The following is a 23,307-nucleotide window of genomic DNA, read 5'->3' as shown; positions in this document are numbered from 1 at the left end:
CCTGACTCTCCTTCCTCCTTCCACTCCCCCACATCCACTACACCCATTTGCAACTGGTCAGCTCTGAAACTACGCCATAGTGAGCCATGACGATACTGAATCATAATGGACCCTCAGACTTGACAGACAGCAGGCCATCCACACAGGGGACGCAGAATTATGGATAAATGACACGAAGGTTTGGTTGTAGTTATAGTTTACTACCTTGTGATCTGATTCTCTATCCAGGGAATGGGCAAGGCCAGAGCAATAGGTATCAGTGTGATTGATGAATTGATCATTCATTGGCCTACCAGAAACGTACACATAACGAGAGTAAGATCTTGCAACAAAAAAGTATTCCTATATTTCCTTGACAGTGGAAGGGAATTCAACGCGAAGGACCATTGCCTCCTTCACAACACCATTCAGGGGATTTTTGATCCCGCCGTCTGTTATGAAGTAAGCTACCTTGTCAGTGTGACCCGTTCCACGCGCCCACGATCCTGCAGTGGGACCGATTAAGTCCAGGTTCAGCGGATCTCCGGCCACATTGACTGTTGCCCCAGATTCTAGGCTGATGCTTTCAATTGTGTTCTGCCGGTGCGTTGTCACGTAGGCAATGCCGGCTTCCTCATCGATAATCAGATCATCCCCCCACATCCAACGCTTGGTCACATCCACAGGGTTCCCAACGGGGCCCAACGTTTCCCTATCCACACGAACGCGACCGAAAATTGCTTGTGCAGTTGTAGTAAAGTACACATGTCCATCCTTGTTGTTAAATTTGAGCCCATTCACACCGGGAACGTCATGCTTATCAGGGTCTTGACTGTGTGCCAGCATGCTATGCTTCAGCCAGACGCGAGCGGAAGGGGCAGAACCGTCTTCTGGAATATCAACCCTCCAGATAAGGTCTGCCCAAGAATCCGCGCAAAGGATGACAGAGGAAGAGAGGGCGCAGACTCCATTGAGGATTTTGGACTCGGGAGGAAATTTGAAGACGGCGATGGGCTTAGGAACAGAAGTGGGTGTGAAGTTGCTCATGTCAAGTCTCCAGAGAGTGTTGCTATCGTCTCCAGATCTTGTTATGGTGGAAATATAGAAGATATCGTGCCCAAGTTCCATTATTCCCATTGGGGATGCATCGAACGTATGCAGCAACAGCGGCTTAGCGAAGCTGGTGTCAGGATATGGGAGATAGTAAAGCTTCTTCTGATTCAAGACCGTGATGAGGATAGACCCATCATGACGAACAACGATGTTCTCAAGAAAATAATTGACGGGAAATTGTGCCACAGCTGTCACTTTGGCTCCCGTCATCATCACATATAGTAGTCTGTACACGACACTTTCGGTAGTCAGATATAACTATTTTCGAAGGAGGAGTCTGAACGAGTTTTATACCGAATCCTTGGCTCCTTGCACTGGTTTAACAAGTTATCCGCTGCGGATTAGTAAATATTGCACTCGACATCATGGCTCCGCTGCGCATGATGAAATCGTGGCTTATGCCTAGCAAAGTCCCCTACCGTATTTATTTTCTTCCGCAATAACCGATCTTTACCCATCTCCCTCACTACAGCGGCTGCTGCGGGACGTAGAAGCTACATCATAGCCTAGCTCTATCTGTAGGTCTATGCATTTGTCCGTCCACTTGTCCATGTCCATATCCATCCCCCGCGCATTCCCTCGATAGAGAAACTTGTGGCAAACAATTGGGGTTCATAGTCAGCACTGTGTAACAAAATATTTCTAAGGGATACGAAGCAATTACAAATAGCAGGCGAGGCACAGAAAGTTGTCAAATTAATGTAGAATAGTTATTATTGATGCAGTAAGCTTGGCACTCCTTGGAGGTTCAAAGTCCCAATTTTAGTCTTCTGCCATCACTTATTCCGTTTCTTGCTGGGAACTGCCTTGCATGGGCGTTTTAAATTGAATAGCTAGCTGAATGTGAGATTAATCTGACGACGGATAAGGACAAGGACTCACCGGAACGCGGGATGGCGGTGGCCTAAGAGAGCTTCGTTTTCCTCTGTAAGCCTATGGTCTCTATCTCCTCTCTCGCGCTTTGCATTTTCCCACCGGCAATACATAATGCCACAAACCACAGTAATGATGCATAATCCCAGAGCACCGATGCAGATGCAGTGGCCAAGTATGAACTTTGGCCTAAAAACTTATTAGTCCAATTTGAACATGGCATGTGGAATAATACAACTTACGCGTCCTTGGTTAGGTAGGCAAATGTAGCGATGAATGCAGCAAAGTTGGCAATAGTAACTTGTATCCCGATTCCTGTCGCGCGTACGTAATGCGGTGCGAGATTATTTGAAAGCCAACCTTGAACCCTATACAATGTCAGGTAATTGTACGGTTAAAGAGTGGAAGAACTGACATTGGAGTTCCAGGATAGACGCCGGTTGCAATGAAGAAGGCCCCACCATACTTCACTCCCGGATTCTTTGCTACCAGTAGCATGATGTAGCCAACGATCGCAATACTGCAGCCCACCAGCATGAACGGCCCACGAGCTTTTATTTTGTCGGACCAAGCCGAAGTGATTAGAATAGCAACGAAGGCGCACATATTCGGGGGCACTGCTTAATTCCGTTAACTCTGTGTTCAGAAGTATGCCTAGACAACATGCCTGTGAGCAATTGGGCCGTCGTTGACGAATAACCCAATTCGTTGATAATCGTAGGGAGGAAGAGTGCAAAACTCTATCAAGACTATCAGTAAGCTTCAGACAGATACCGACGATGCCAAGACCAACATAAATTGGTATGAGTAAGAAGAACCATGCTAGAGAGCAAATGATGGTGTTGGGACTCTTCAATGCTAACCAAACCCAATGCCAGTCAAAATGCTCGTCCCCGGCATCGTCCTCAGCTATAGCTCCATGTGCGTCAAGCTTCATGCGCCGGCGGGCAATTGTTTGTTCAACTTGGCTTAGAAATTTTGCTTGACCAGGGGTGTGCGGAAGGAAAAACAATGATAGGATCCCCAAACAGACTGTTATAGTTCCTTCGATGAAGAATATCCAGGGCCAGCCTGTGAGGACAGAATTAACGATAGCCTTGAAGACCGGGGGCAAAAATCAATACCATTGTAACCAGCGTGTTTGATTTTGGAAAGCCCTGTGGCTAAAAGTCCGCCAAATGCTACTGCGAGCGGTGCTGCACAAGCAAACATGCCGATTCGGTAAAGAAGTTGATGTCGTCTGTAGAACAAGGCTAGATACACCAGCATGCCCCCAATGAGGCCGCCTTCGCACATGCCCAGGAACATGCGGCCGGCGATGAGGCCACCATAGGACTGGACAAAGCCAATAAAAGTACATACCAAGCCCTATTGGAGGTTTAGCTTTGCATAAAAAGGATTGAAAACCAGGGGCTCACCCAGCTAGTGATCAAGAAAGCAAGATAGTATCCAGCTTTGAAATGTTTGATAACCCAGTTCGACGGGATGTCAATCAGGATATATGGAATGTAAAATACAAGCAAAACGACGTTAAACTTGGTTCCATCTAATTTGAGATCTGGAGCAAGACCGGCAATGTTCGCATTGCCGATATTCGCCCTATCAAGGGAACCAAAGAACCTCAAATAAAAGTCAGACCGACTACATACACAGCCCTCTGGGGGCTTACGCATGGAAAATTGTTACCACATGAAGAACAACCAGGGAATGATGTGCAAGTCAAATTTCCTGGTGATTCGCTTCTCGTCGGTAGGGTCTATTTCAGGATCGGTTCGGTTCGTGACAAATGCCTCAATATGCTGTACTTGGTTGGTCTTGTCGGAGAAATCGTCTGGTATAGACATCTCGTTCGTAGTCATCTGGCAAACAAGGAGAATTCTTAATTAGACACAAGGAAATTTTGATGATGGGATGAGAACTTGTTGATGTCCGCGTCTTTTCGGGTCAGATTTAAAGACGAGGAGTGAGGTCTAGGGACTTGACTTTTTTTTTTTCAAGCTAGTGTTTCCCCACGGGGTAGTTAGCGTCTTGATCCTCTATGCATGCTTCTGGAGTCGATCAGACCCGCAAAAGTGTGGGGTATACAACGCGGGTTTAGTCTGTACATCAACTGCAGGCGATGCGCGCGGCCCGAGCGGCAACAGAACCCGCCCGGCCTTTTCCCGCTCGGGCCGCGCGGTACGCTTTAGAGTGTGGTAGTTACGCCAACCGAGGTGTTTTCAAGTTGTAGTGCACTTCGAACTATAGGAGGGAGTGTCTATGTATTCAAATGGCTGCATCTCACAGTTAGTGAGCAGTCGTACATCCAATTATTCTAGTATGCCTTCGAAGGTAGCCCTCATCACTGCCTCTTCGGCTGGACTTGGTGCCGCCATCGTCAAAGCCCTTGCTGAGGACTATCGAGTTGTTGTCAACTATTTTTCCCATCCAGACAAGGCAGAGGCAGTTATTCGAGAATGTATGGCCAAGTTACCGGAAACCTCATCTTCGACAGAACCACGGTTCCATACCATACAAGCGGATATTTCGAAAAAGTTCGACGTCCAAAGGCTTGTCGAAGAAACCATTCAAGTGATGGGAAGACTGGATGTTGTGATTAGCAACGCGGGTTGGACCCAAATCGTCAATTTCTATGATCTCGAGCAAAATATCGACGAAGCAGACTGGGACAAATGTTTCGCAATCAACGTGAAGACACACCTGTGGTTACTTCACGCAGCCAAGCGTTACATGGACTTGAATGAAGACGGAGGCAGCTTCGTTTCTATCGCAAGTCTCGCTGGAGTCATTCCTTCCGGCAGTTCAATTCCTTACGCTGTGACGAAAGCCGCGCAAATTCATTTACTAAAGTGTCTGGCCGCTGTATGCGGACCAAAGATTCAATGCAATTCCGTCAGTCCGGGATTGATGATGACTGAATGGGGACAACGTTTTCCAGAGGCAACTGTGAATGCTGTAACTGAGAAAGGTGCCCTGAAAAGGTTGACCACCGCCGAGGACGTCGCGGATCTCATCAGAACCATGATTTTGAGCAGAAGCCTTACAGGCCAGAATATTGTAATAGACTGTGGAATATCTATGTAATTAAATGGGTAGTATGCTCGAGTGCCAATTACAAACAATCCATTTCTGTTTTCTTTAAGAAATATTTAAAACAGCCGGAAATAAGGGGATTGAGCAGAAGCAGGTTATTTCATGCCAACCACATTGAAAGTCAAATCGGAGAAAACATGACCGCAGTAAGTGATAAGCATTTTAAAGCACTTCCCTGAGACAGTCTAGTCGACGCTAGGTGCTTCCGGAACCTTGACATCAAATCCTCGCAAGATGATACTGACATAGCTATAAAACCCGACATAGTGAACGACAGCCGTGGTAGCGTCCTTGCCAATCAATCTGACTGCATTGTCCCACGTTTTCTGTGCCATTGGCCCTGAACCATAGGCAAGTTCATATGCCACGTCGAAAACGGCCTTTCCTTCCTCTGTTAAGCTCTCTGGTTTCCTGCCATGCAAAATATCCAGATACTCGTTCTCAGTCAATCCGAATTTCTGCCCCAAGTCTTTGTGAGCAACTAGTTCATATGCCGCATCAAATCTGGCCCCAACCACAATAGTTGCGATTTCACGATTAAGGTCACTCAACCCAGGAAGCTGACGAAGAGCTTTGGCCATGCCTAAAAAATGATGGCCAACTGCAGGGGTATGTAATTGGACAGCAAATGGTCCTACAAAGCGACCATCGTCCAAGATGTATGGAGTTTTGCTAACCAAATATTAGAAAAGCAGAACATATGGATATAGTAACAGAGGTAGCCTACGGCTTGCCATAACGGCTGGTCGTGTAGTCAAGGAAGACATCGTACAAAGCTTTAGATTCAGATCCAAGCTCTGAAGGGTGCAAGAGCCCTAGCCTGTTCATTTTGAATTAAACGGGGTCTTTGGCTGGTAACTCTGCTTAATTGTGATCGTGCTAAATATAATGAAATTTGCCCGTGGAGCGAGCATGAAAATGGGCAGCACTAGGATGCTTTTTATGGATATAAAATTGCGACTGCAATTTGCTTTAATGGAGCCAAGGGGGTGGCAGTGCTCCCCTCACTATGTGATAAATCAGTTTTCGCGAAATTACCGCGCGGCCCGCTTCACCCGCTAATCTATGACCCAGGAGTCGTTTCATCACTGGGTTAGATTTGTGCCGCCATCATACTCTATTGTTTACTCTATTATTCTTATTTTTATTCAGGGATTTTGTCACCATTTTTCTCATAGACCTAGCGGCGCTTCAACTGCCATCCAATCAAGATCCTCCATGCCCCAACTAGTAATATCGAACGGGAGTTCCGGAAACGTGAGGTCCGTAGGGGACTGCGAAAAATCATCATGAATGTTGACACAGGCTTCCTCGGGCTCGTCAACCGCTGATAGATATGCTATTTGCGTTTGCTTTCTTTGCTTTGATGCCATAATTAAAGCCTTCAGAGTAGAAAGAGCTTGTGCTTTCTTCTCCCCAGGATAGCGATCCTGGATCAGGTTGATTGTTTTCATGGCATAGCGCAGGTCGGCGAGACTGTCCAAAGAGTCCATTGAAATTAAAACGCAGCAGAATTGAAATAGCGTGCCGAGCATGTTCCACCACGGTCTCCCTTTATGTAAAAGCTGATTAGCAGCTTTCACGGCTGCTCTGCCTATCAAAACCACTTGTTGGGATTGCTCTTTTGTGATTCCGTGGCTGCCGACATGAATCCGTCGGTAAAGGCAGAAACACACATCTGCGGCGATCAGCTTTATGAACGGGTGACCACCTGCCGCTTTTGCTATGATATCTAGTGACTGTTTAGAACGCTCCTGGTCTCCGTCAGCGGCATCTATTACTGGTAATAGGCAACCGAGTCGACACAGGATCGCCGCCCCATCCGTATCTGAGGGTGAAAAAGGGAATTTCTGTGTTACCCCATGCAGGACCACGGGGCTTCGACCAAGCTCATGAGATACTAGGCGATTCCCAGCGCAAATAATCCAGAACATGCATGATATAGCATCATTATCCCATTGATTGGCCGTGTTGTGATGTTTCCCGACATTCGACTCATAGTCCTTATGAAGTCCAAGCGATTCGGCCATATGCATCGCAGTGCAACTCAGGAGCCAAGTAACATGAGGAGTAGTTGTGGCACGCAGATAGAGGACACGCAAGACTATCGCAGCCAAAACCTCGACATGGGGTTCGGACAAGATTACCGGATCATTCAGTATATTTTCTGCATGTTGAATGATGTCGGCTTCCTGCTGAACATTGATGGCATTATCGAGCACAGAAGCTAGTCCAATAACTCCACTGATCAAAGCCTCAAATGGCAGCCCTTGGTCGTGGCCAAGCCAATGTTTCTCACAGCGTGCAGTGAGATCTTGTAGATCAAGGAAACCGCACGCTGGGAAGTCACTGAAAAAGAAAGATCTCAGTTGCTTTTGCGTTGCTTCCAAAGTAATCAAAGAACAGATGGCCCCTTTAACTTTGCAGGGTGGCGTTTCTCTGACTTCCAGGTTCCAAGCAAATGGTTGGAGTCGTGGAAGGACTTGTGCTTGGAACTGTAGACCCAGAACTCTTGGAAACGCTTCTGCGGAGTGGCGCCCCAAATATCTAGAAGAAGATACCACCAGGAGTCCATTGTCACTCTCTGTGACTTGTTCCGTCTGGCCCAAATGTTCGGTGTCAGTAGACATGGTCAGCCTCGTCGGCTGTCCACCAACACCAGGACTATCGATGCTTTGGCCTTGGGATGAGGGTGGACACGGTTTCGGACGTTTTCGATTCGAGTCCTGCTTGTATCTGCATTGATAGCCATATCCTGTGCAGGCATTGCATGGAAAAGCTCCATCGCATTTCCGCTTACGCGTTGAGCAAGGTACGCATGCCCTCCGCGAGCGCACTCGCCTGGAGCCATTGGTTGATAGACTCATGTCGAGCCCGGACAAGGCAAAATTATGGGCTGCGGTGATGATGTAGGAGAATGCAATGGTGATGGCGATCGGTATGTGAGTGAGTCAACGGCGAGAGGATACTTGACCAAACCAAGTTAATTCGATTGGAGTCGCGTGCTTGCGGGGTACCGGTTCCAAAGGAATGCGGCCTTGGCCGCTCAGACGTTCCCGAGAACGAACATTACACAAACATTACACAAACTAGCGAGTGAGTAGAACCACGCATGATGATAATGGACTGGTCTCTACAAAACATCAATATGTAGACAAGGCAGCGATGTGAATAACAGGTTAGATCTACTGATAGAACGGGAAGGACGAGACGCACAACCACCCCGCAGAATTGTCATGGTGAGGGGAGCCACCCGAGTTGTTCAGCTGTCTAAGAGTTGGCTACTGAAAAAAAGAGAAGGAAGACTATTTAGAAGCACTAAGCAAAGAAGAGAGAGGATTACTTGGCAATCAAGTGAACACCCTCAACATGGATATTTTGTAGGATCCAAGCCATTATCATCCTGCCGCGGTCCACCCACACCCGCTATTTGTGCTACATTCATTATAGGGAAGGCCTACTCGAATCGCTTAATTTATTGCTAAACAAACTTAAGTGATGGGTATTGGTTTAGTATGCCTAACTGTACTATGTTAGTCTGCTTCAAGAACGGCCACTAAACATCTTCCCCCACTGACCAATTCAGTCACCCTTCCTAAGCTTGATAGCATGCTCCTCAGCACGTCTTTCAGCTTCAGCAGCTCCCAATTCACCAAAGATATCAACTCCCCATCGGAAAGGGTAGTTGTAGCGTTCATTCCTGTCCAGCTTGTTGATGGCCTCAAACTCAGCGTCGGGAATGACAAAATCTATAGCAGATGTTTAGTAGCGGAAGATTCGACACATTATTTTCACAGATACCTTGGAAGTTACTCTCAATGCGTGAAGGTGTGACGCTCTTCGGCAGCACCGCCGAGCCTCGCTGGATGGCCCACGAGATTAGCACCTGCGCAGGGTCCTTGTTCAACTTCTTCGCAATATCCACCACTACCGGGTCATCGACGACGCTATGCAGCATTGAACATCAGTAATTAACTCTGTGGGAAAGGTGGCTGTGGCATTTTACCGTGGCAGGTTGTAAATGTTGTTTCCGAGCGGGCTGTATGCCACGGGGAGTATGTTCTACAAGACAATCAAGTTAGCAAGCAAAAACCAACAATTTGACTAGAGATATGCACGTTTTCCTTGAGGAAATCGACCAGCGCGGGCTGAAGCAAGTACGGATGTGCCTCGATCTGGTTAACCGCAGGCGGGATCTTGGCGGTCTTGAGCAAGTTCTGGATCGCCTCGACGGTGAAGTTGCTGACCCCGATACTTCTAATCTTGCCAGCCTGTACCAGATTCTCGAGAACTGCCCAGGTGTCGGCGATATTGGTGTTGCCCAGGCGGAATCGCTGGGTGACCGGGTCCAACGGCGTGAGGGTGTCGTTTGTGTGTTCAAAAGCCACCGGCCAGTGAATCTGTACATAGCATACATTAACCAAGGGACATCAATCTCTTGGATGTGACCGTACCAAATACAGATCTAAATAATCGGTCTGTAAATCCGCGAGGGTCTTGTTGAGGGCTTCTTCAATGTGGTCCGGGTGGTGGTGAGTGTTCCACAGCTTGCTGGTGATCTATGCCCCAAAGTCAGACCTGATATTTTGTTTAAAAGGTGTGCTTTTCCCACAAATATCTGTTCGCGTGGCACCCCCGACTTCTTCCAGCCATTTCCGACTTCGTTCTCATTGAGATAGCACGCAGCCGCGTCGATGTGACGATAACCCAAGCGGAGAGCGGACTCGACCGCATTCTCGACCTCGTGCGGCTTCGAGAGCTGTTATGGAAGAATGATAGTTGAGCTTGGCTTCTCGCTACCCTAGGAAAAGAAGCATACCCAGGTCCCGAGACCGACGGCTGGAATCTCATATCCCGAGTTAAGTTTGAAAGTTCGTCCGAGAGACATGGTCAATAGTAGAGTGGTTGGATAAATTCACAATGTTACAAGAAGGATATGTTGGTGGGAGGAAATGGCATTTGCTTTGTTGTTCTCTACCCCTCCCCTACCCTTCCCCTCCTCCATGATGGTCAGACCAAGGCCCTGGTATGGTAATCTCGCGCCATACTCAAATCAGAAAGGTGAGCGATCCTAGCCCCAAATTGCACAATCGAGAGACCCTCAGTGGAGCTTCCAGTTCTGCAGTCATGTATAAAAAGCATCACTTTCCACTATATTATTGATCATGTAAATACTCACAGTTTTACTGCTATTTCCAGTGTTGTGTTTTCTTCATTTTCTGGGAGGATGTCCTGCTCACTCATGTTGCCCGACCACAGCATACAAAAACTTTCCATACAAGATGACTGCCGTGCGATCTATAAATACCAAAAGATTTCAAAAAGTGTCCGATCGGAGGAACCAAACTTACAGTCGGCGACTTGTTGGCGATCGCTTCATAATCATTTCGTCATGATCCACTATCCGCATCATCCGGCAGCGAGGGAGTATATATGCCCCTCATCCCGCTCAATGGAGGTTACACAGACCTTTCTACCTCCAAAATGGCTCCCACAATGAAGCAATGGATTGTGCAAAACAAAGAGAATGACTTTGACGGTCTCGTCTTTCAACAGAGTGCTCCTATCCCCAAAGTCGGGGACAATGAGGTGCTTGTCAAGTTGGAAGCCGCGTCGCTGAATTACCGCGACTTGATCATTCCGAAGGTATGCAACTCCCCGTGAATAATATAACACGTCGTCCAGTACTGACGGCGCTGTTGCATAGGGCATGTATCCCTTCCCTACCAATCTCCCTGTCGTCCCCGGTTCCGATGGCACCGGCGAAGTAATCGAGGTCGGCTCTAAGGTCACCGAGTTCCAGAAAGGCGACAAGGTGGCGACGCTCTTCAACCAGGGCCACCAGTATGGCGATATTGATTCCCCGGCCACGAAGACCGGTCTCGGTGGTGTGATCGACGGCGTACTGCGCGAGTACGGCGTATTCAACGAAACGGGCCTTGTCAAGGCCCCTGCTAACCTCAATGCGCTCGAGAATAGCACCCTTTCCTGCGCGGCTTTGACCAGCTGGAATGCGTTGTACGGTCTCAGGCCGCTGAGGCAGGGCCAGATTGTGCTGGTACAGGGAACAGGCGGTGTGAGCATGTTCGGTTTGCAGGTATATCTTCTTTTAACTTCTTAACTGGACTAAATAAGACTGACTGTTATACTCAAAAGTTCGCCAAAGCTGCTGGTGCGACCGTGATTGCCACCACTTCGTCCGCGGCAAAGGGCGAGAAGCTGAAGAAGCTCGGTGCCGACCATGTCATTAACTATAAGACCGATCCGAACTGGGGCGAGACGGCACGCAAACTGACTCCCGGCCAAGCTGGTGTGGACCACATTATCGAGGTTGGTGGCACCGGCACACTCGAGCAGAGTTTCAAGTGCATCAAGTACGAGGGTGTGATTAGTATCATCGGGTTCCTCGGTGGTGTCGACCCCAAGGGCCAGCCCAGCATCTTAGACACTCTGAGTAACATTTGCACTGTTCGCGGAGTCTATGTGGGTAGCAAAGCTCTAATGAGAGATATGGTGCGGGCGATTGAGGCCAATGACATCCATCCGGTGGTGGATGAAAAGGTCTTTAGTCTGGACCAGACCAGGGAGGCCTATGAATACATGGTCAGTCGTTCCTTGCCTTTTGTGAAACGCACTAACACAGTAGAACAGTGGGCTCAAAAGCACATTGGAAAATTGACGGTCAAGATCGCTTAACTGTACATGCTGAATACACTGTCGGCATGGTGGATCAGTTTGTACAACCTAAAACGGCTTTTGATTTTTGACATTCTTGGTATTGTGCGCCATTTCGGTTACTATGTATATGGTGCTATACAATAGTTAGCCAGGTTATTCCTAGAATGCCAGACTCCTTCTGCGTTGTGATTTTGGCCTCATTCTGAAATTACCATTCGGGTAATGAGTAGCCGATCAATTCTCCACCTGGATTCGATACATACTTCCCCTCTGACGGAGATGCCCCGGCTCCCTTTGTTTTGGTCAATGTAAATTGTAAACGTCGGACCGATCAAAAGAAGGGAACAGCAAAAGTACGAAGGAAATTTGGGGAGTTATAAATAGGGCCGAAGTTCCTCGTGGGAGTCCCATAGTAGTAAATATCTTATCGTAGATGTAGAGAGTTGTTCCCCGCCACTGAGGCTGATAAGTTCATCACGCATCATGCGGAGGCAAAAACAGCCACTCGACCACCTTCCAACTCTTGGCTGAATTATTGTGGGATGTTGTTTGCCTAGTCAAGCCAACTGGTCACTTACCCCTCATGCAGGTCAACACTAGAGATACCTCGACCCTGCCCATCCGGGGGCCGGCCGACCGGCAGAAACCCTCCCAGGCGCTCTTTCTTCGCCCGGCCCAAATGAGTCTGTTTGCACGAGTGACCTGCTACCCGCCGCTCGGTCAATCAACCTGTGTCCAGCGGGTGCAGAAGGCACTGCGGTCTGAAGAGGATGATTCGGTGAGTTCATGTAGTCATCCTGATGATAAGAGCAAGCTAACAACACCTGCACAGCTCCACTTCACTGTCGTTATTGAATCAAGCATCGCATTTCCGGCGCAGTCCTGGGAAGCACAGATTTGGCACAACATCACCAGTACCGAATGGACTGCTCTGCCGCTCAAAAAGCGTGATCCATCGTCTGCACCTCTGCTGACCGGCAATGAAGCCGAGTACGGCTATCATCGCTATGTATTCTCCGACGAAATCAAACTTCCCGCTGCAGGAGGACATGCTCAATTCACTGTGCGGTTCCGGACCAATCCTGACACGGAATGGCAGTGGGCCAATCAGCAGCGCCCCGTGAGTGATGGAGAGGTGGTATTCACTCCTCGGAACCTGCAGCTTGTACAAGGCTCCTCGACCGAGTCAGCGACTACTCCCAATGCCAAAGAAGAACTTGGAAAGTATATAGACAGTCTTTCGTCCAATGTGCAGGTCGAGTCCCGCGCGAGTGAAGCCCCCGGGTCCACTCTTTGGTCTGTCTCTGGGGACGCGGATCAGGCCAGAGAAGGAACCTCGGGCGTCAAGCTGGTGCCTCTGGGGACTCCGTCGTCTCTCCTCAAGTATTTTGCCTTGGTGAGGATATGGAGTCCCTGGTTGGGGCCCCGGCATGGTAAAGATAAATTCCGACTTACGGAAGATGCACTACTGTGTTCATTTCTACGAAAGGATGGATTTCACCTGGTTCTTCTTGCAGTATCAGGTGTTAACGATGTCCTGACTGTTCTCCAATCCAGCGATAATGGCGAAATAATGATCAAGGCGCGAAGCGAGAATACGGGAACTTCCCAATTTCAAGTCCTCGTCGCTGTTGCGGAGAACTTTGAAGTGGCCATGTCTGCCGTGATGTACGAAGCACGAAAAGTGGTAAAACCGTTCACCGAAGCTGCCAATCTTTCCCCCGCAGCAGGCGAAGAGTCCTCTCCTATTTCGGCTCCGGGAGACGATGACATGGTGGTTGTAGAAAAAGACCCGAAAATGCAGTGGCTCACTGAATGGTTTGATGGTCTGACTTATTGCACCTGGAATGGACTGGGTCAAAACTTGACCGAAGAAAAGATCTTGCACGCCTTGGAAGCTTTGAAAGCTCAAGGAATCAAAGTCGTCAATCTCATCATTGACGATAACTGGCAGACTGTGGATAATGAAGGAGAGTCACAGTTCAAAAGGCGCTGGCAACAATTTGAAGCCAACCCTAAGGGCTTTCCTCGGGGTTTGAAGGAGACCGTGGAGGCCATTCGCCGGAATAATCCAAGCATCGAGCACATCGCCGTCTGGCATTCTCTCCTGGGATACTGGGGAGGTATATCGCCAGATGGTGATCTCGCCCAGAGGTACAAAACCAAAGAGGTGAAAGTCAAAGATCCAGCTGCTGGGGGTCCCATTGCGCATAATATCACCGATGGCAAGATCTTGGCCATTGATCCGGATGACGTGCAGCAATTCTACAACGAGTTCTACAGCTATCTCACCTCCGTGGGTGTTGACTCGGTTAAGACAGATTCGCAATTCTTCCTTGATCTTCTCGAAGACCCGGAAGACCGCAAGCGCTTCATGACATCCTACCAAGATGCTTGGTCGATCTCAGCCCTAAAACACTTTGACACGCGGTCAATCTCATGCATGTCATTGATTCCCCAGATCATCTTCCATTCTCAATTGCCCAACAACAAGCCAGCAATCCCCATACGGAATTCGGACGACTTCTTCCCAGAGGTGCCAGCATCCCATCCATGGCATCTCTTTTGCAATGCACACAATTCCCTACTCACGCGATACTTGAACGCTTTGCCCGACTGGGACATGTTCCAGACCAGCCACCCATACGCCTCGTTCCACGCCGCGGCACGATGCGTCTCCGGGGGCCCAGTTTATATCACCGATGAACCCGGCAAACACGACCTCAACATTCTCAACCAAATGACTGCGCCTACTGTCCAAGGAAACAGCGTTATTTTGCGGCCCAGCGTGGTCGGCCGCACTATCGACATCTACCACGACTACAACGAGGGCCATGTACTGCGGGTCGGGTGCTACACCGGCTGGGCCAAAACCGGAAGCGGGATCCTAGGTCTCTTTAACATCCAGTCTGCGGAGGCATCATGCATGGTTTCACTCATGGATTTCCCGGGAATCCACGAGGACGCCGATGGGCAGTACGTCGTGCGCGCACACAACAGCGGCAAAATGACCTCGCGGATGCGGCCACTAGCCCGGGATTCTTTGGTTTCTGTCGTCCTGTCGCACAAGGGCTGGGAAATCCTGACTGCGTACCCGACTCGATCGTTCACATTGAGGGGAAGTCATGGATGTAATGCCCCTGGCAGTAGTTTGACCCATGTGGCAGTTCTGGGGTTGTTAGGCAAGATGACCGGCGCCGCGGCCTTGGTGACTTCAGACATTTCAGTCGTAGAGAATGGGCGCTTGCGGTTTGATATCACCTTGAAGGCGCTGGGTACCCTTGGCATTTATTTCTCAGATCTGCAGGACCGCAGCATTGCACACAATTTCATGGTCATGATCTCCGGACAGGCCGTGCCCCGGAAGACGGTGTGGAAGGAGGGCGGCGAAGATGCCAATGTGCTGGCGATAGATGTGTTGGCTGCATGGAAGGCCTTGCACCTGGACAGCGGATGGAGCAACGAAGTGGTCGTGCAGGCTTTTGTAGGTTGACAGATAGAAGAAAGGTAGTTCATGTTTCGGTTTCGTCTACATGCTGCTTTCCTTCCTTTGCCGTAATAGGGTTGTATAGTTAGTTCGCATTATCGATGTTCCGGCCTCGGTCCTTATCGTCCCTGATTGTCGCGAAATGATATTTTGGACTCGACTCGACTCAATCAATCAAGCCTCTCTACAGCCCTCCCCACCCTCCCTACCTCAATCCCTGGTCCAATGCGACCGCAGTCGGCGTCGCTCTCTCGAGCGGTCTGCCGCAATCCCCGACTTCCCCCACGGACAGCATGCGGTGCGCGTAGCGTGGCGGCAATCGCGACGACAAATCTGCTACGGAGTGAGCATCGTCGACCAACATTACCTTCCCGGGCTACTGGAACTCAGCAACGATGGATCACATTGGGATGGATCCAGCGCATGAAAGACGGGGAGGACGAATGGGCCGAGCATGCGCGGCAGATCAAGGCCGGCCAGAGGAAAAGCTTTGTGCAGCACCTGGAGGACCGGGGGTTGATTCATGACGTTGTCGGGTATGCACTCCTCTCCTGGATGAAATTTGCACCGAAATTATTGCTGACCGGTGTGGACTGATTGCAGAGAGCGCAACCTGTTGCATCGCATTTTTACGGAGAAACGAGTCGGAATGTACGTGGGAATCGACCCGACTGCGCCCTCCATGCACGTCGGACACATGCTACCTTTCATGGTGCTGGCCTGGGGTTATGTTTGGGGACTACCGGTGACATTTTTGGTAAGTTTCTTGCCGAGAGTTATGCGAGGAAGTGGCTAATCCAAGACAGCTCGGCGGCGCTACATCTCGGGTTGGCGATCCCACGGGCCGGTTAAAGGGACGCGATCAGGTCCACTCGTCCATCCGCAAGGCAAACATGGCCAGCATGCATATGCAGTTGAAAAAGCTGGGTGCAAGCATCGAACAATATGGGAGGCGACACGGACATGAGCGGCAGATGATTTGGAGACGAGCGTTAGTGAATAATAATGTCTGGTGGAACAAGATGCCGTTCATTGAGCTGCTCCGCGACCTGGGGGCATATATGCGACTAGGTCCTATGCTCGGCAGAGATACGTGAGTCTCGGGAAGCTTTCCAGATATGAGTTCAAGTTGCTAACAATGCACCAACAGAGTCAAGACCCGCCTAAATTCCGGTGATGGGATGTCCTTTGCCGAGTTTTCGTACCCGTTGCTCCAGGCTTGGGATTGGTGGCATCTGTTCAAGAAGGGTGTGCAAGTGCAAGTGGGAGGGTCGGATCAATACGGGAATATTCTGTTCGGCATGGACGCTGTCAAGTCGATCAGTCGGTACACGGCAGATGAGCAAAGCCGGCGGGAGCTGGAAGATGAGCTGGACAGGCCGATTGGATTTACGACTCCCCTGTTGACAGCACCCTCTGGCGAGAAGTTTGGCAAGTCGGCGGGTAATGCGATTTGGCTTGACAAAGACATGACCTCAACTTTTGAGCTCTACCAGGTATGTTTCCCTCGTGTCCACATATACCGTAAACTAACATCTTTCCAGTTCTTCGTGCGAACCCCCGACGACACTGTCGAGCATTATCTCAAGCTGTTTACTTTCATTCCATTGCCCGAGATTGCCTCGATCATGGAGGAGCAGAACAAAGACCCCTCCAAACGAGTTGCCCAGCATACCCTGGCCTCGGAGTTTGTCGAATTGATCCACGGCAAGGCTGAGGCCGATGCCGTGGCGATGCAACACCGTCAGCTGTTCCGCCCACGCTCTTCTACGGACACCCCGACACCTCTTACCTTGAACCAAAAGTCCAACGACGACAAGTCTCGGAAGCCAGCGCTCTATCCGGACGATATCACTCCCCAGTCGGGCAATCGCTACGCGCCCCAGACGAACTTTGCCAACATGCCCGGCGGTAACAGAGTTGTCCTCCCCGAGTCACTGGTATACAACACTACCTTCAACAAGGTGCTCTGGTCCGCGGGACTTGTGTCATCCAAGGGTGAAGGCCACCGAGCTATCGCTAATAACGGAGCGTATGTTGGCAGTCTTCCCTGCAACACCGGTCCGATGAGAGACAACCTCACATTCGCTCCGATTAAACCCTGGTTCGCGGACAAGACCAAGGACTACGTCATCGAGGGCAATCTCTTGTTCCTGAAATTGGGCAAATGGAAGTTTAAGATCGTGGAGGTGGTGAGTGACGAGGAGTTTCGGCGGCGCGACTTGACCTGTCCGGGTTGGGGGGAGGAGGAGCCGGAGAAGAAGCAGGAGGGAAAGGAACAGAAGGAATGAGCGGTCATTTCTTCCGAAGGCATCTCCTCTACTGTAAAAACATGTACTTCTAGATGTACTCAATATATACCTCCTCATTCAGTATAGATAGCCAGTCCCGTGACCACTCAACGCGAACGCGCCGCGCTTTACTTATCGCCCGCCTATCACTTCCTCATCCTCGTCTCCCTCCTGTTTCTCCTTCCTGTTCTCTTCCCCCCGTCAACAAACACTACCAAATTAATACCACTATGTTTTGATTTCCGTTCTTTTTGTCAATTTCCATCCCAATTGAACTCCATTCAATTTGCCCCCCATGGCGAAGGGACCCTCCGCCTCGTCTCCCACCGCGACGCCCCCAACAGGCCCACTCAAGAAAGCGACATCGAGCACCCAGAACATGAAGGCCCAAAAGTCCATCCTGGGGTTCTTCCAGAAATCTTCTCCGGCGACACCCTCAACCGATCGTCCGCGCGAACCCGCGTCTTCGCCTGCTCAGCGCGCTGCGGAGCAGCGTGGCGCTGGTAGTGCTGTCAAGCGCACGCCGAAGGACCAGAAGAGGAGTTTCTCGAGTTTTGCCCAGGATTTGACGCCTGTGCCGAGTAGTGATTTGCCGATACCTGAGGAGGAAGAGGGGAATGGCATGGTATGCTTTGTGTTTCTGGTTGATTTTCTCTGGTGATCACTCGAGCTCATGCAATTGCTTGCGGTACAGACTGGTCATGATGGAGTACAGGATTCCACAATATCTCCTTCGCGTCGGGTATGCTCACCGCTCACCTACTATTGTTTCTATCAATAAATACTCATGCCTTTCTTCCCCAGAACAAAAAACAAGTCAGCTACAAGGAGTCCGATTCGGAGGGCGAAGATAACGACGAGGTGATCTTCCGCCCAAACAGAAACAACAGCGTTCGCGGCCGCGCTTCCAAGAGAAGAAAGACGTCTCCGGACAGTGATGATGAGTTTCAGGCAGGCGCAGAGGAGGAAGGATATTCTGACGACGGTATGTACATGCGTCACGGCCACCGGCTATGCTTCTCGCTAACAGGGTTTAGAAATGGATGATTTCATTGTTGCCGATGACTCTGATGAAGACGCTGCCCCAGCAAAGAAGCGCAAGCGACCTTCGGCTCCTCTCTCGTCGGCGCGTAAGCCGTCTCACAAATCGTCATCTCTGCCACCGCCCCCAGTTGTTGATGAAGATCTTGATCTTGATCTTCCTGAAGGTCCCTCTGCCACTGCCACTAAATGGGCATTTGATCCCGAAAACACCGAGCCTCGCAAAGAGAGAGTTGCTGCAACTCCGAAAACGCCTTCTAGTCAACGCAAGCAGAAGGCTCACATTAAGGAGCCCGAAGACCGATATCCGTGGCTCGCCAATATCAAAGACATCGACGGGAACCGCCCTGGGTCTGCCGAGTACGACCCTCGGACTATCTATATCCCTCCACTTGCCTGGTCCAAGTTCTCGCCATTCGAAAAGCAGTACTGGGAGATCAAGCAGAAGTTTTGGGACACGGTGGTGTTCTTCAAGAAGGGCAAGTTCTATGAGCTCTACGAGAACGACGCTACCATTGGCCACCAGCTGTTCGACCTGAAGCTCACAGATAGGGTCAACATGCGCATGGTCGGTGTGCCTGAGATGAGCCTGGATCACTGGGCCAACCAGTTTGTCGCCAAGGGTTTCAAGATTGCCCGCGTGGACCAATCCGAGTCTGCACTGGGCAAGGAAATGCGCGAGCGAGACGGCAAGAAAGGAAAAGAGGATAAAATTATCAAGCGGGAGCTAGCTTGCGTCCTGACCTCTGGCACGCTCGTTGAAGGGTCAATGCTCCAAGATGATATGTCGACATACTGTGTTGCGATCAAGGAAGCTATCGTGGATGACTGCCCTGCTTTTGGACTGGCCTTTGTCGATACGGCAACTGGCCAGTTTTTCCTCTCTGAATTTGTTGATGATGCGGACATGACCAAGTTTGAGACCTTTGTCGCGCAGACTCGCCCTCAAGAATTGCTGCTGGAGAAGTCTTGTGTTTCCCATAAAATGCTGCGCATTCTGAAGAACAATACCGGCCCGACGACCATCTGGAACTACTTAAAGCCCGGGAAGGAGTTTTGGGAGGGGGAGATCACGTTGAGGGAGCTCGATGCCAGCGAGTACTTTGTATCCCAGGACGATGACAATATCAACGCTTGGCCGGAAACTCTTCGTCAAGCGCGGGAGAAGGAGTTGCTCATGTCCGCCTTCGGCGCCCTGGTTCAGTATCTACGGGTCCTCAAGATTGAGCGTGATCTGATCACAATTGGCAACTTCACATGGTACGACCCTATTAAGAAGGCTTCTAGCCTGGTGCTTGATGGCCAGACCCTGATCAACATGGAAATCTTTGCAAATTCGTTTGATGGGAGTGCCGAAGGCACTCTGTTCCAGCTGCTGAATCGCTGCATCACCCCGTTTGGAAAGCGCATGTTCAAGCAGTGGGTGTGCCACCCGTTGATGGATGCAAAGAGGATCAATGCTCGGTTGGATGCCGTTGATGCATTGAACGCCGACACAAGCGTCCGAGATCAATTTTCATCGCAGCTGACCAAAATGCCGGATCTGGAGCGGCTCATCTCGCGTATCCATGCCGGGCGCTGTAAAGCACAAGATTTTGTGCGTGTACTCGAGGGCTTTGAACAAATCGACTACACCATGGGTCTCCTCAAGGACAGTGGTGCTGGTGAAGGCATCATTGGAGAATTGACTTCCTCGATGCCAGATCTGGCTCCGCTTCTGGGATATTGGAAGACTGCATTCGATCGCTCCAAGGCAAAGGAGAGCGGAATTCTAGTCCCGGAGCCTGGAGTTGAGGAGGATTTCGATAACTCTCAGGAGCGCATTGAACAGCTGCACCGAGATCTGGACAATCTGCTTAAGAAAGCACGCCGTGACTTGGGCTCCAGTGCCATCTGCTACCGTGATAACGGCAAGGAGATTTATCAATTAGAGGTGCCCATCAAGGTGAAAAATATCCCCAAGGACTGGAACCAAATGTCGGCGACTAAGCAAGTGAAACGATACTACTTCCCCGAGCTCCGCACCCTCATTCGGAAATTGCAGGAAACCCAGGAGACTCACAGTCAGATCGTCAAAGAGGTCGCTGGGCGCTTCCATGCTCGCTTTGATGAGAACTATGGTACCTGGCTTGCTGCTGTCAGAATTATTTCGCAGCTTGACTGCCTGATCAGTCTAGCTAAGGCCTCAGCGTCCTTGGGCCAGCCCAGCTGCCGGCCTGTCTTTGTGGAGGACGAGCGTAGCGTGCTGGAGTTCGAGGAGCTGCGTCATCCATGTTTTCTCTCGTCCGGAGGGGACGACTTCATCCCTAACGATGTGCAACTTGGAGGCACCCGACCCAACATCGACTTGCTAACGGGAGCCAACGCTGCCGGAAAGTCTACCGTCCTTCGAATGGTCTGTTTTCCTTCTTTGATAATACATGAACCCTCACTAACTGCCGCTCACAGACCTGCGTTGCCGTGATAATGGCCCAGATCGGCTGCTACCTCCCCTGCCAGTCTGCTCGCCTGACCCCAGTAGACCGAATTATGTCGCGCCTGGGTGCAAACGACAACATCTTCGCCGCGCAATCTACCTTTTTCGTCGAGCTCTCTGAGACAAAGAAGATCCTCTCCGAAGCAACTCCCCGCTCACTCGTCATCCTCGACGAGCTCGGACGCGGAACAAGCTCATACGACGGCATCGCCGTCGCCCAGGCCGTGCTGCATCACATTGCCACGCACATCGGCGCCCTGGGCTTCTTCGCAACCCACTACCACTCCCTCGCGGCAGAGTTCGAGGGACATCCCGAGATCGCGCCAAAACGCATGGCCATCTACGTCGACGAGGCAGAACGCCGCGTTACATTCCTCTACAAGCTGGAGAACGGTGTTGCAGAGGGCAGTTTCGGTATGCACTGCGCGTCGATGTGTGGTATCCCCAACAAAGTCATTGAATGTGCGGAGACGGCTGCCAAGCAGTGGGAGCATACCAGCCGTCTCAAGGAGAGTCTGGAGCGTCGCAAGGGTGGCGGATATGTTGGTTTGGGGTGGTGGAGTGATGTTGCTTGGGCGTTGAGAGAGTCGGCTGCCGACGCTGATCCTAATGCTGGGCACGTCTCTGATCGTGGACTCGAGGTTCTGTGCAGAGCTATTGAGGCGCTTTGAGCCCATTTCCTTTTTCTCAACCTTGTTTTCTTACTGTTGGGGTCTGCGGTGGTTGATGTTTTTTGTGCAGCTATACTCGGTCTCTCGGGGTAATCCATCATATATTTCCTTTGTTTCCTTGTTATGCTCCAATGGTGTATGCCAATCTAGCTATTCCTTTGATCATTTCCTGTCCCAGCCATTTCATACCTAGTCTCTTACAGAAAATCCTAAATATATACACTAGCTGTCAGTAAGTCTGGTAATAATCTCTGATTTTATAAAATCCACCCAATTTACCCAACTACTTTCAAAGATATATATCTGACTACACGCAGATATTTTAACACTAAACTCCATACGGAGGCCATTCTATTACCTCGGGACAGAAGCGGCGCAAGCTACGAATTAGAAACATGTCCTTGAAAAAAACGAAAGCCTGGATGATCTACTAGATCATAGAAAAAGCAAGATAGTCGCAAAGTAGCTCACCCTACCACGACCATCGTCAAAACAAAAAGCCCCCATTTGAAAGATCCCAGTGGGAACAGCCCCCAGATGAACGACGAGATTCGATAAGAAAGATACCTCCTATGACTCCCACCCAGATATTCAACTCCGAATTTCCCAAGAAAAGCAGCAAAAGGCTATGACAGGACGGGATGGCCAGGAAGAAGCCAACTTAGACTTCAACTCCCGCAAAGAGCTCCTCGTTGTCTGGGTAGTTAAAGGCAGATTCGCCATACCCAGGAGCAGAGGCCAGCTGAGTCAGGGCAGCTTCCTCCGCCTCGACAAAGCTGTCAGTGGCCTGCTCGGCAGCGATGTTGTCAACGACCTCGGACTTGGAAGACTTGACATTGGAGATCGAAGCGATCTTCGCCTGCTTGCCATTCTGGCCACGAGCGGCCTTGGCCACTGGCTCGTATTCACTGTCGGAGTCAATCTTGCGACGACGGCCCTTAGAGATAGGATTCGAAGGAGTGACGTCCTCGTCGTCGGTAGTAACCTCTTCTTTCTTCACAGAAGTCTTGGTCTTGCGACTGCCAGATGCCTTGGTAGCCGGCTTCGAAGGGCTGGCGTCCTCATCGTCGGTAGTAGCCTCCCCTTTCTTCGAAGGAGTCTTGGGCTTGGCCTTGCGAGGCTTGAGCAGATCGGCAGGAAGCTCAATGCCGAGGTCACGGACAAACTCAGCGAACTTGTCTTCAAACTTGCGGCGGGCCGCGTTGTAGCACACGCGGGAACTGTTGGGGTTCTTGAAGCCGCCGAGTTGATAAAGAAGCTCATGGTTGGGCTATCATATTTTAGCATGTAGGTCTCTAACCGTGCGAATATTACATACCTTGGAATTCTCGGCGGCGCAGGCCATGCCAATCAAGAGGACTCTGGCCTCTGAGAAGGAAAGGCCGAAGGGAAGATCCGACTTCTTGGGATTGGCATCTCCCTTGACCGGGGTCGACAGCTTCACGGGAGTCGACATTTTCGGGAAGGAATAGTGGGAGGCTGGAAGTGAGAATAGTCATATGTCAGCTGAAGGTCAAATAAGATTCACCAACGTGCTGAGAGTGAATGAGGGAGGATGAAAGAAGAAGTTGGTGCGATGCAGGGCGAAGCTTGAAGACATGGCAC

General features: G+C 50.3%; 10 protein-coding genes across 10 annotated transcripts; 5 read left to right on the top strand and 5 right to left on the bottom strand.

The window, feature by feature from the left end:
* Window positions 1-342: 342 nt before the first annotated feature.
* Window positions 343-3,824, bottom strand: N7474_008377 (uncharacterized protein; the record flags this gene model as incomplete). The annotated part of the gene is made up of 8 exons (XM_057199787.1): window positions 343-1,330; window positions 1,975-2,154; window positions 2,208-2,333; window positions 2,381-2,582; window positions 2,740-3,036; window positions 3,090-3,333; window positions 3,384-3,585; window positions 3,652-3,824. 8 exons carry the CDS (start codon window positions 3,822-3,824, stop codon window positions 343-345), a joined length of 2,412 nt encoding a protein of 803 aa, XP_057050488.1.
* Window positions 3,825-4,284: 460 nt separating this feature from the next.
* Window positions 4,285-5,049, top strand: N7474_008376 (SDR family NAD(P)-dependent oxidoreductase; the record flags this gene model as incomplete). Its single annotated transcript, XM_057199786.1, has 1 exon — window positions 4,285-5,049. One exon carries the CDS (start codon window positions 4,285-4,287, stop codon window positions 5,047-5,049), a length of 765 nt encoding a protein of 254 aa, XP_057050487.1.
* Window positions 5,050-5,243: 194 nt separating this feature from the next.
* N7474_008375 (carboxymuconolactone decarboxylase family protein) lies at window positions 5,244-5,886 on the bottom strand (the record flags this gene model as incomplete). The annotated part of the gene is made up of 2 exons (XM_057199785.1): window positions 5,244-5,730; window positions 5,786-5,886. The coding sequence occupies 2 exons, from the start codon at window positions 5,884-5,886 to the stop codon at window positions 5,244-5,246; spliced, it is 588 nt and encodes a 195-aa protein (XP_057050486.1).
* Window positions 5,887-6,230: 344 nt separating this feature from the next.
* On the bottom strand, window positions 6,231-7,688 carry N7474_008374 (fungal specific transcription factor domain-containing protein; the record flags this gene model as incomplete). The annotated part of the gene is made up of 1 exon (XM_057199784.1): window positions 6,231-7,688. The coding sequence occupies one exon, from the start codon at window positions 7,686-7,688 to the stop codon at window positions 6,231-6,233; it is 1,458 nt and encodes a 485-aa protein (XP_057050485.1).
* A 952-nt stretch (window positions 7,689-8,640) lies between these two features.
* Window positions 8,641-9,946, bottom strand: N7474_008373 (uncharacterized protein; the record flags this gene model as incomplete). The annotated part of the gene is made up of 7 exons (XM_057199783.1): window positions 8,641-8,807; window positions 8,860-9,005; window positions 9,065-9,120; window positions 9,177-9,458; window positions 9,513-9,617; window positions 9,671-9,817; window positions 9,878-9,946. 7 exons carry the CDS (start codon window positions 9,944-9,946, stop codon window positions 8,641-8,643), a joined length of 972 nt encoding a protein of 323 aa, XP_057050484.1.
* Window positions 9,947-10,542: 596 nt separating this feature from the next.
* N7474_008372 (zinc-dependent alcohol dehydrogenase family protein) lies at window positions 10,543-11,754 on the top strand (the record flags this gene model as incomplete). Its single annotated transcript, XM_057199782.1, has 3 exons — window positions 10,543-10,704; window positions 10,766-11,155; window positions 11,215-11,754. 3 exons carry the CDS (start codon window positions 10,543-10,545, stop codon window positions 11,752-11,754), a joined length of 1,092 nt encoding a protein of 363 aa, XP_057050483.1.
* A 565-nt stretch (window positions 11,755-12,319) lies between these two features.
* Window positions 12,320-15,229, top strand: N7474_008371 (putative raffinose synthase protein Sip1; the record flags this gene model as incomplete). Its single annotated transcript, XM_057199781.1, has 2 exons — window positions 12,320-12,514; window positions 12,569-15,229. The coding sequence occupies 2 exons, from the start codon at window positions 12,320-12,322 to the stop codon at window positions 15,227-15,229; spliced, it is 2,856 nt and encodes a 951-aa protein (XP_057050482.1).
* A 219-nt stretch (window positions 15,230-15,448) lies between these two features.
* N7474_008370 (tyrosine--tRNA ligase MSY1) lies at window positions 15,449-17,514 on the top strand (the record flags this gene model as incomplete). The annotated part of the gene is made up of 5 exons (XM_057199780.1): window positions 15,449-15,759; window positions 15,827-15,980; window positions 16,030-16,316; window positions 16,374-16,719; window positions 16,768-17,514. 5 exons carry the CDS (start codon window positions 15,449-15,451, stop codon window positions 17,512-17,514), a joined length of 1,845 nt encoding a protein of 614 aa, XP_057050481.1.
* Window positions 17,515-17,809: 295 nt separating this feature from the next.
* On the top strand, window positions 17,810-21,702 carry N7474_008369 (mismatch repair ATPase MSH6; the record flags this gene model as incomplete). Its single annotated transcript, XM_057199779.1, has 5 exons — window positions 17,810-18,139; window positions 18,209-18,256; window positions 18,319-18,499; window positions 18,552-20,950; window positions 21,004-21,702. 5 exons carry the CDS (start codon window positions 17,810-17,812, stop codon window positions 21,700-21,702), a joined length of 3,657 nt encoding a protein of 1,218 aa, XP_057050480.1.
* A 661-nt stretch (window positions 21,703-22,363) lies between these two features.
* Window positions 22,364-23,158, bottom strand: N7474_008368 (putative histone h1.3.; the record flags this gene model as incomplete). Its single annotated transcript, XM_057199778.1, has 2 exons — window positions 22,364-22,972; window positions 23,021-23,158. 2 exons carry the CDS (start codon window positions 23,156-23,158, stop codon window positions 22,364-22,366), a joined length of 747 nt encoding a protein of 248 aa, XP_057050479.1.
* Between the last annotated feature and the right edge of the window lie 149 nt (window positions 23,159-23,307).

The sequence above is a fragment of the Penicillium riverlandense genome (genome assembly GCF_028828495.1).
Source record: "Penicillium riverlandense strain IBT 135883 chromosome Unknown utg000007l_segment0_segment0, whole genome shotgun sequence".
Classification (NCBI taxonomy): Eukaryota; Fungi; Ascomycota; class Eurotiomycetes; order Eurotiales; family Aspergillaceae; genus Penicillium; species Penicillium riverlandense.
The sequence above is the reverse complement of the archived record's forward strand: the minus strand, read 5'-3'. Positions and strand labels throughout refer to the sequence as shown.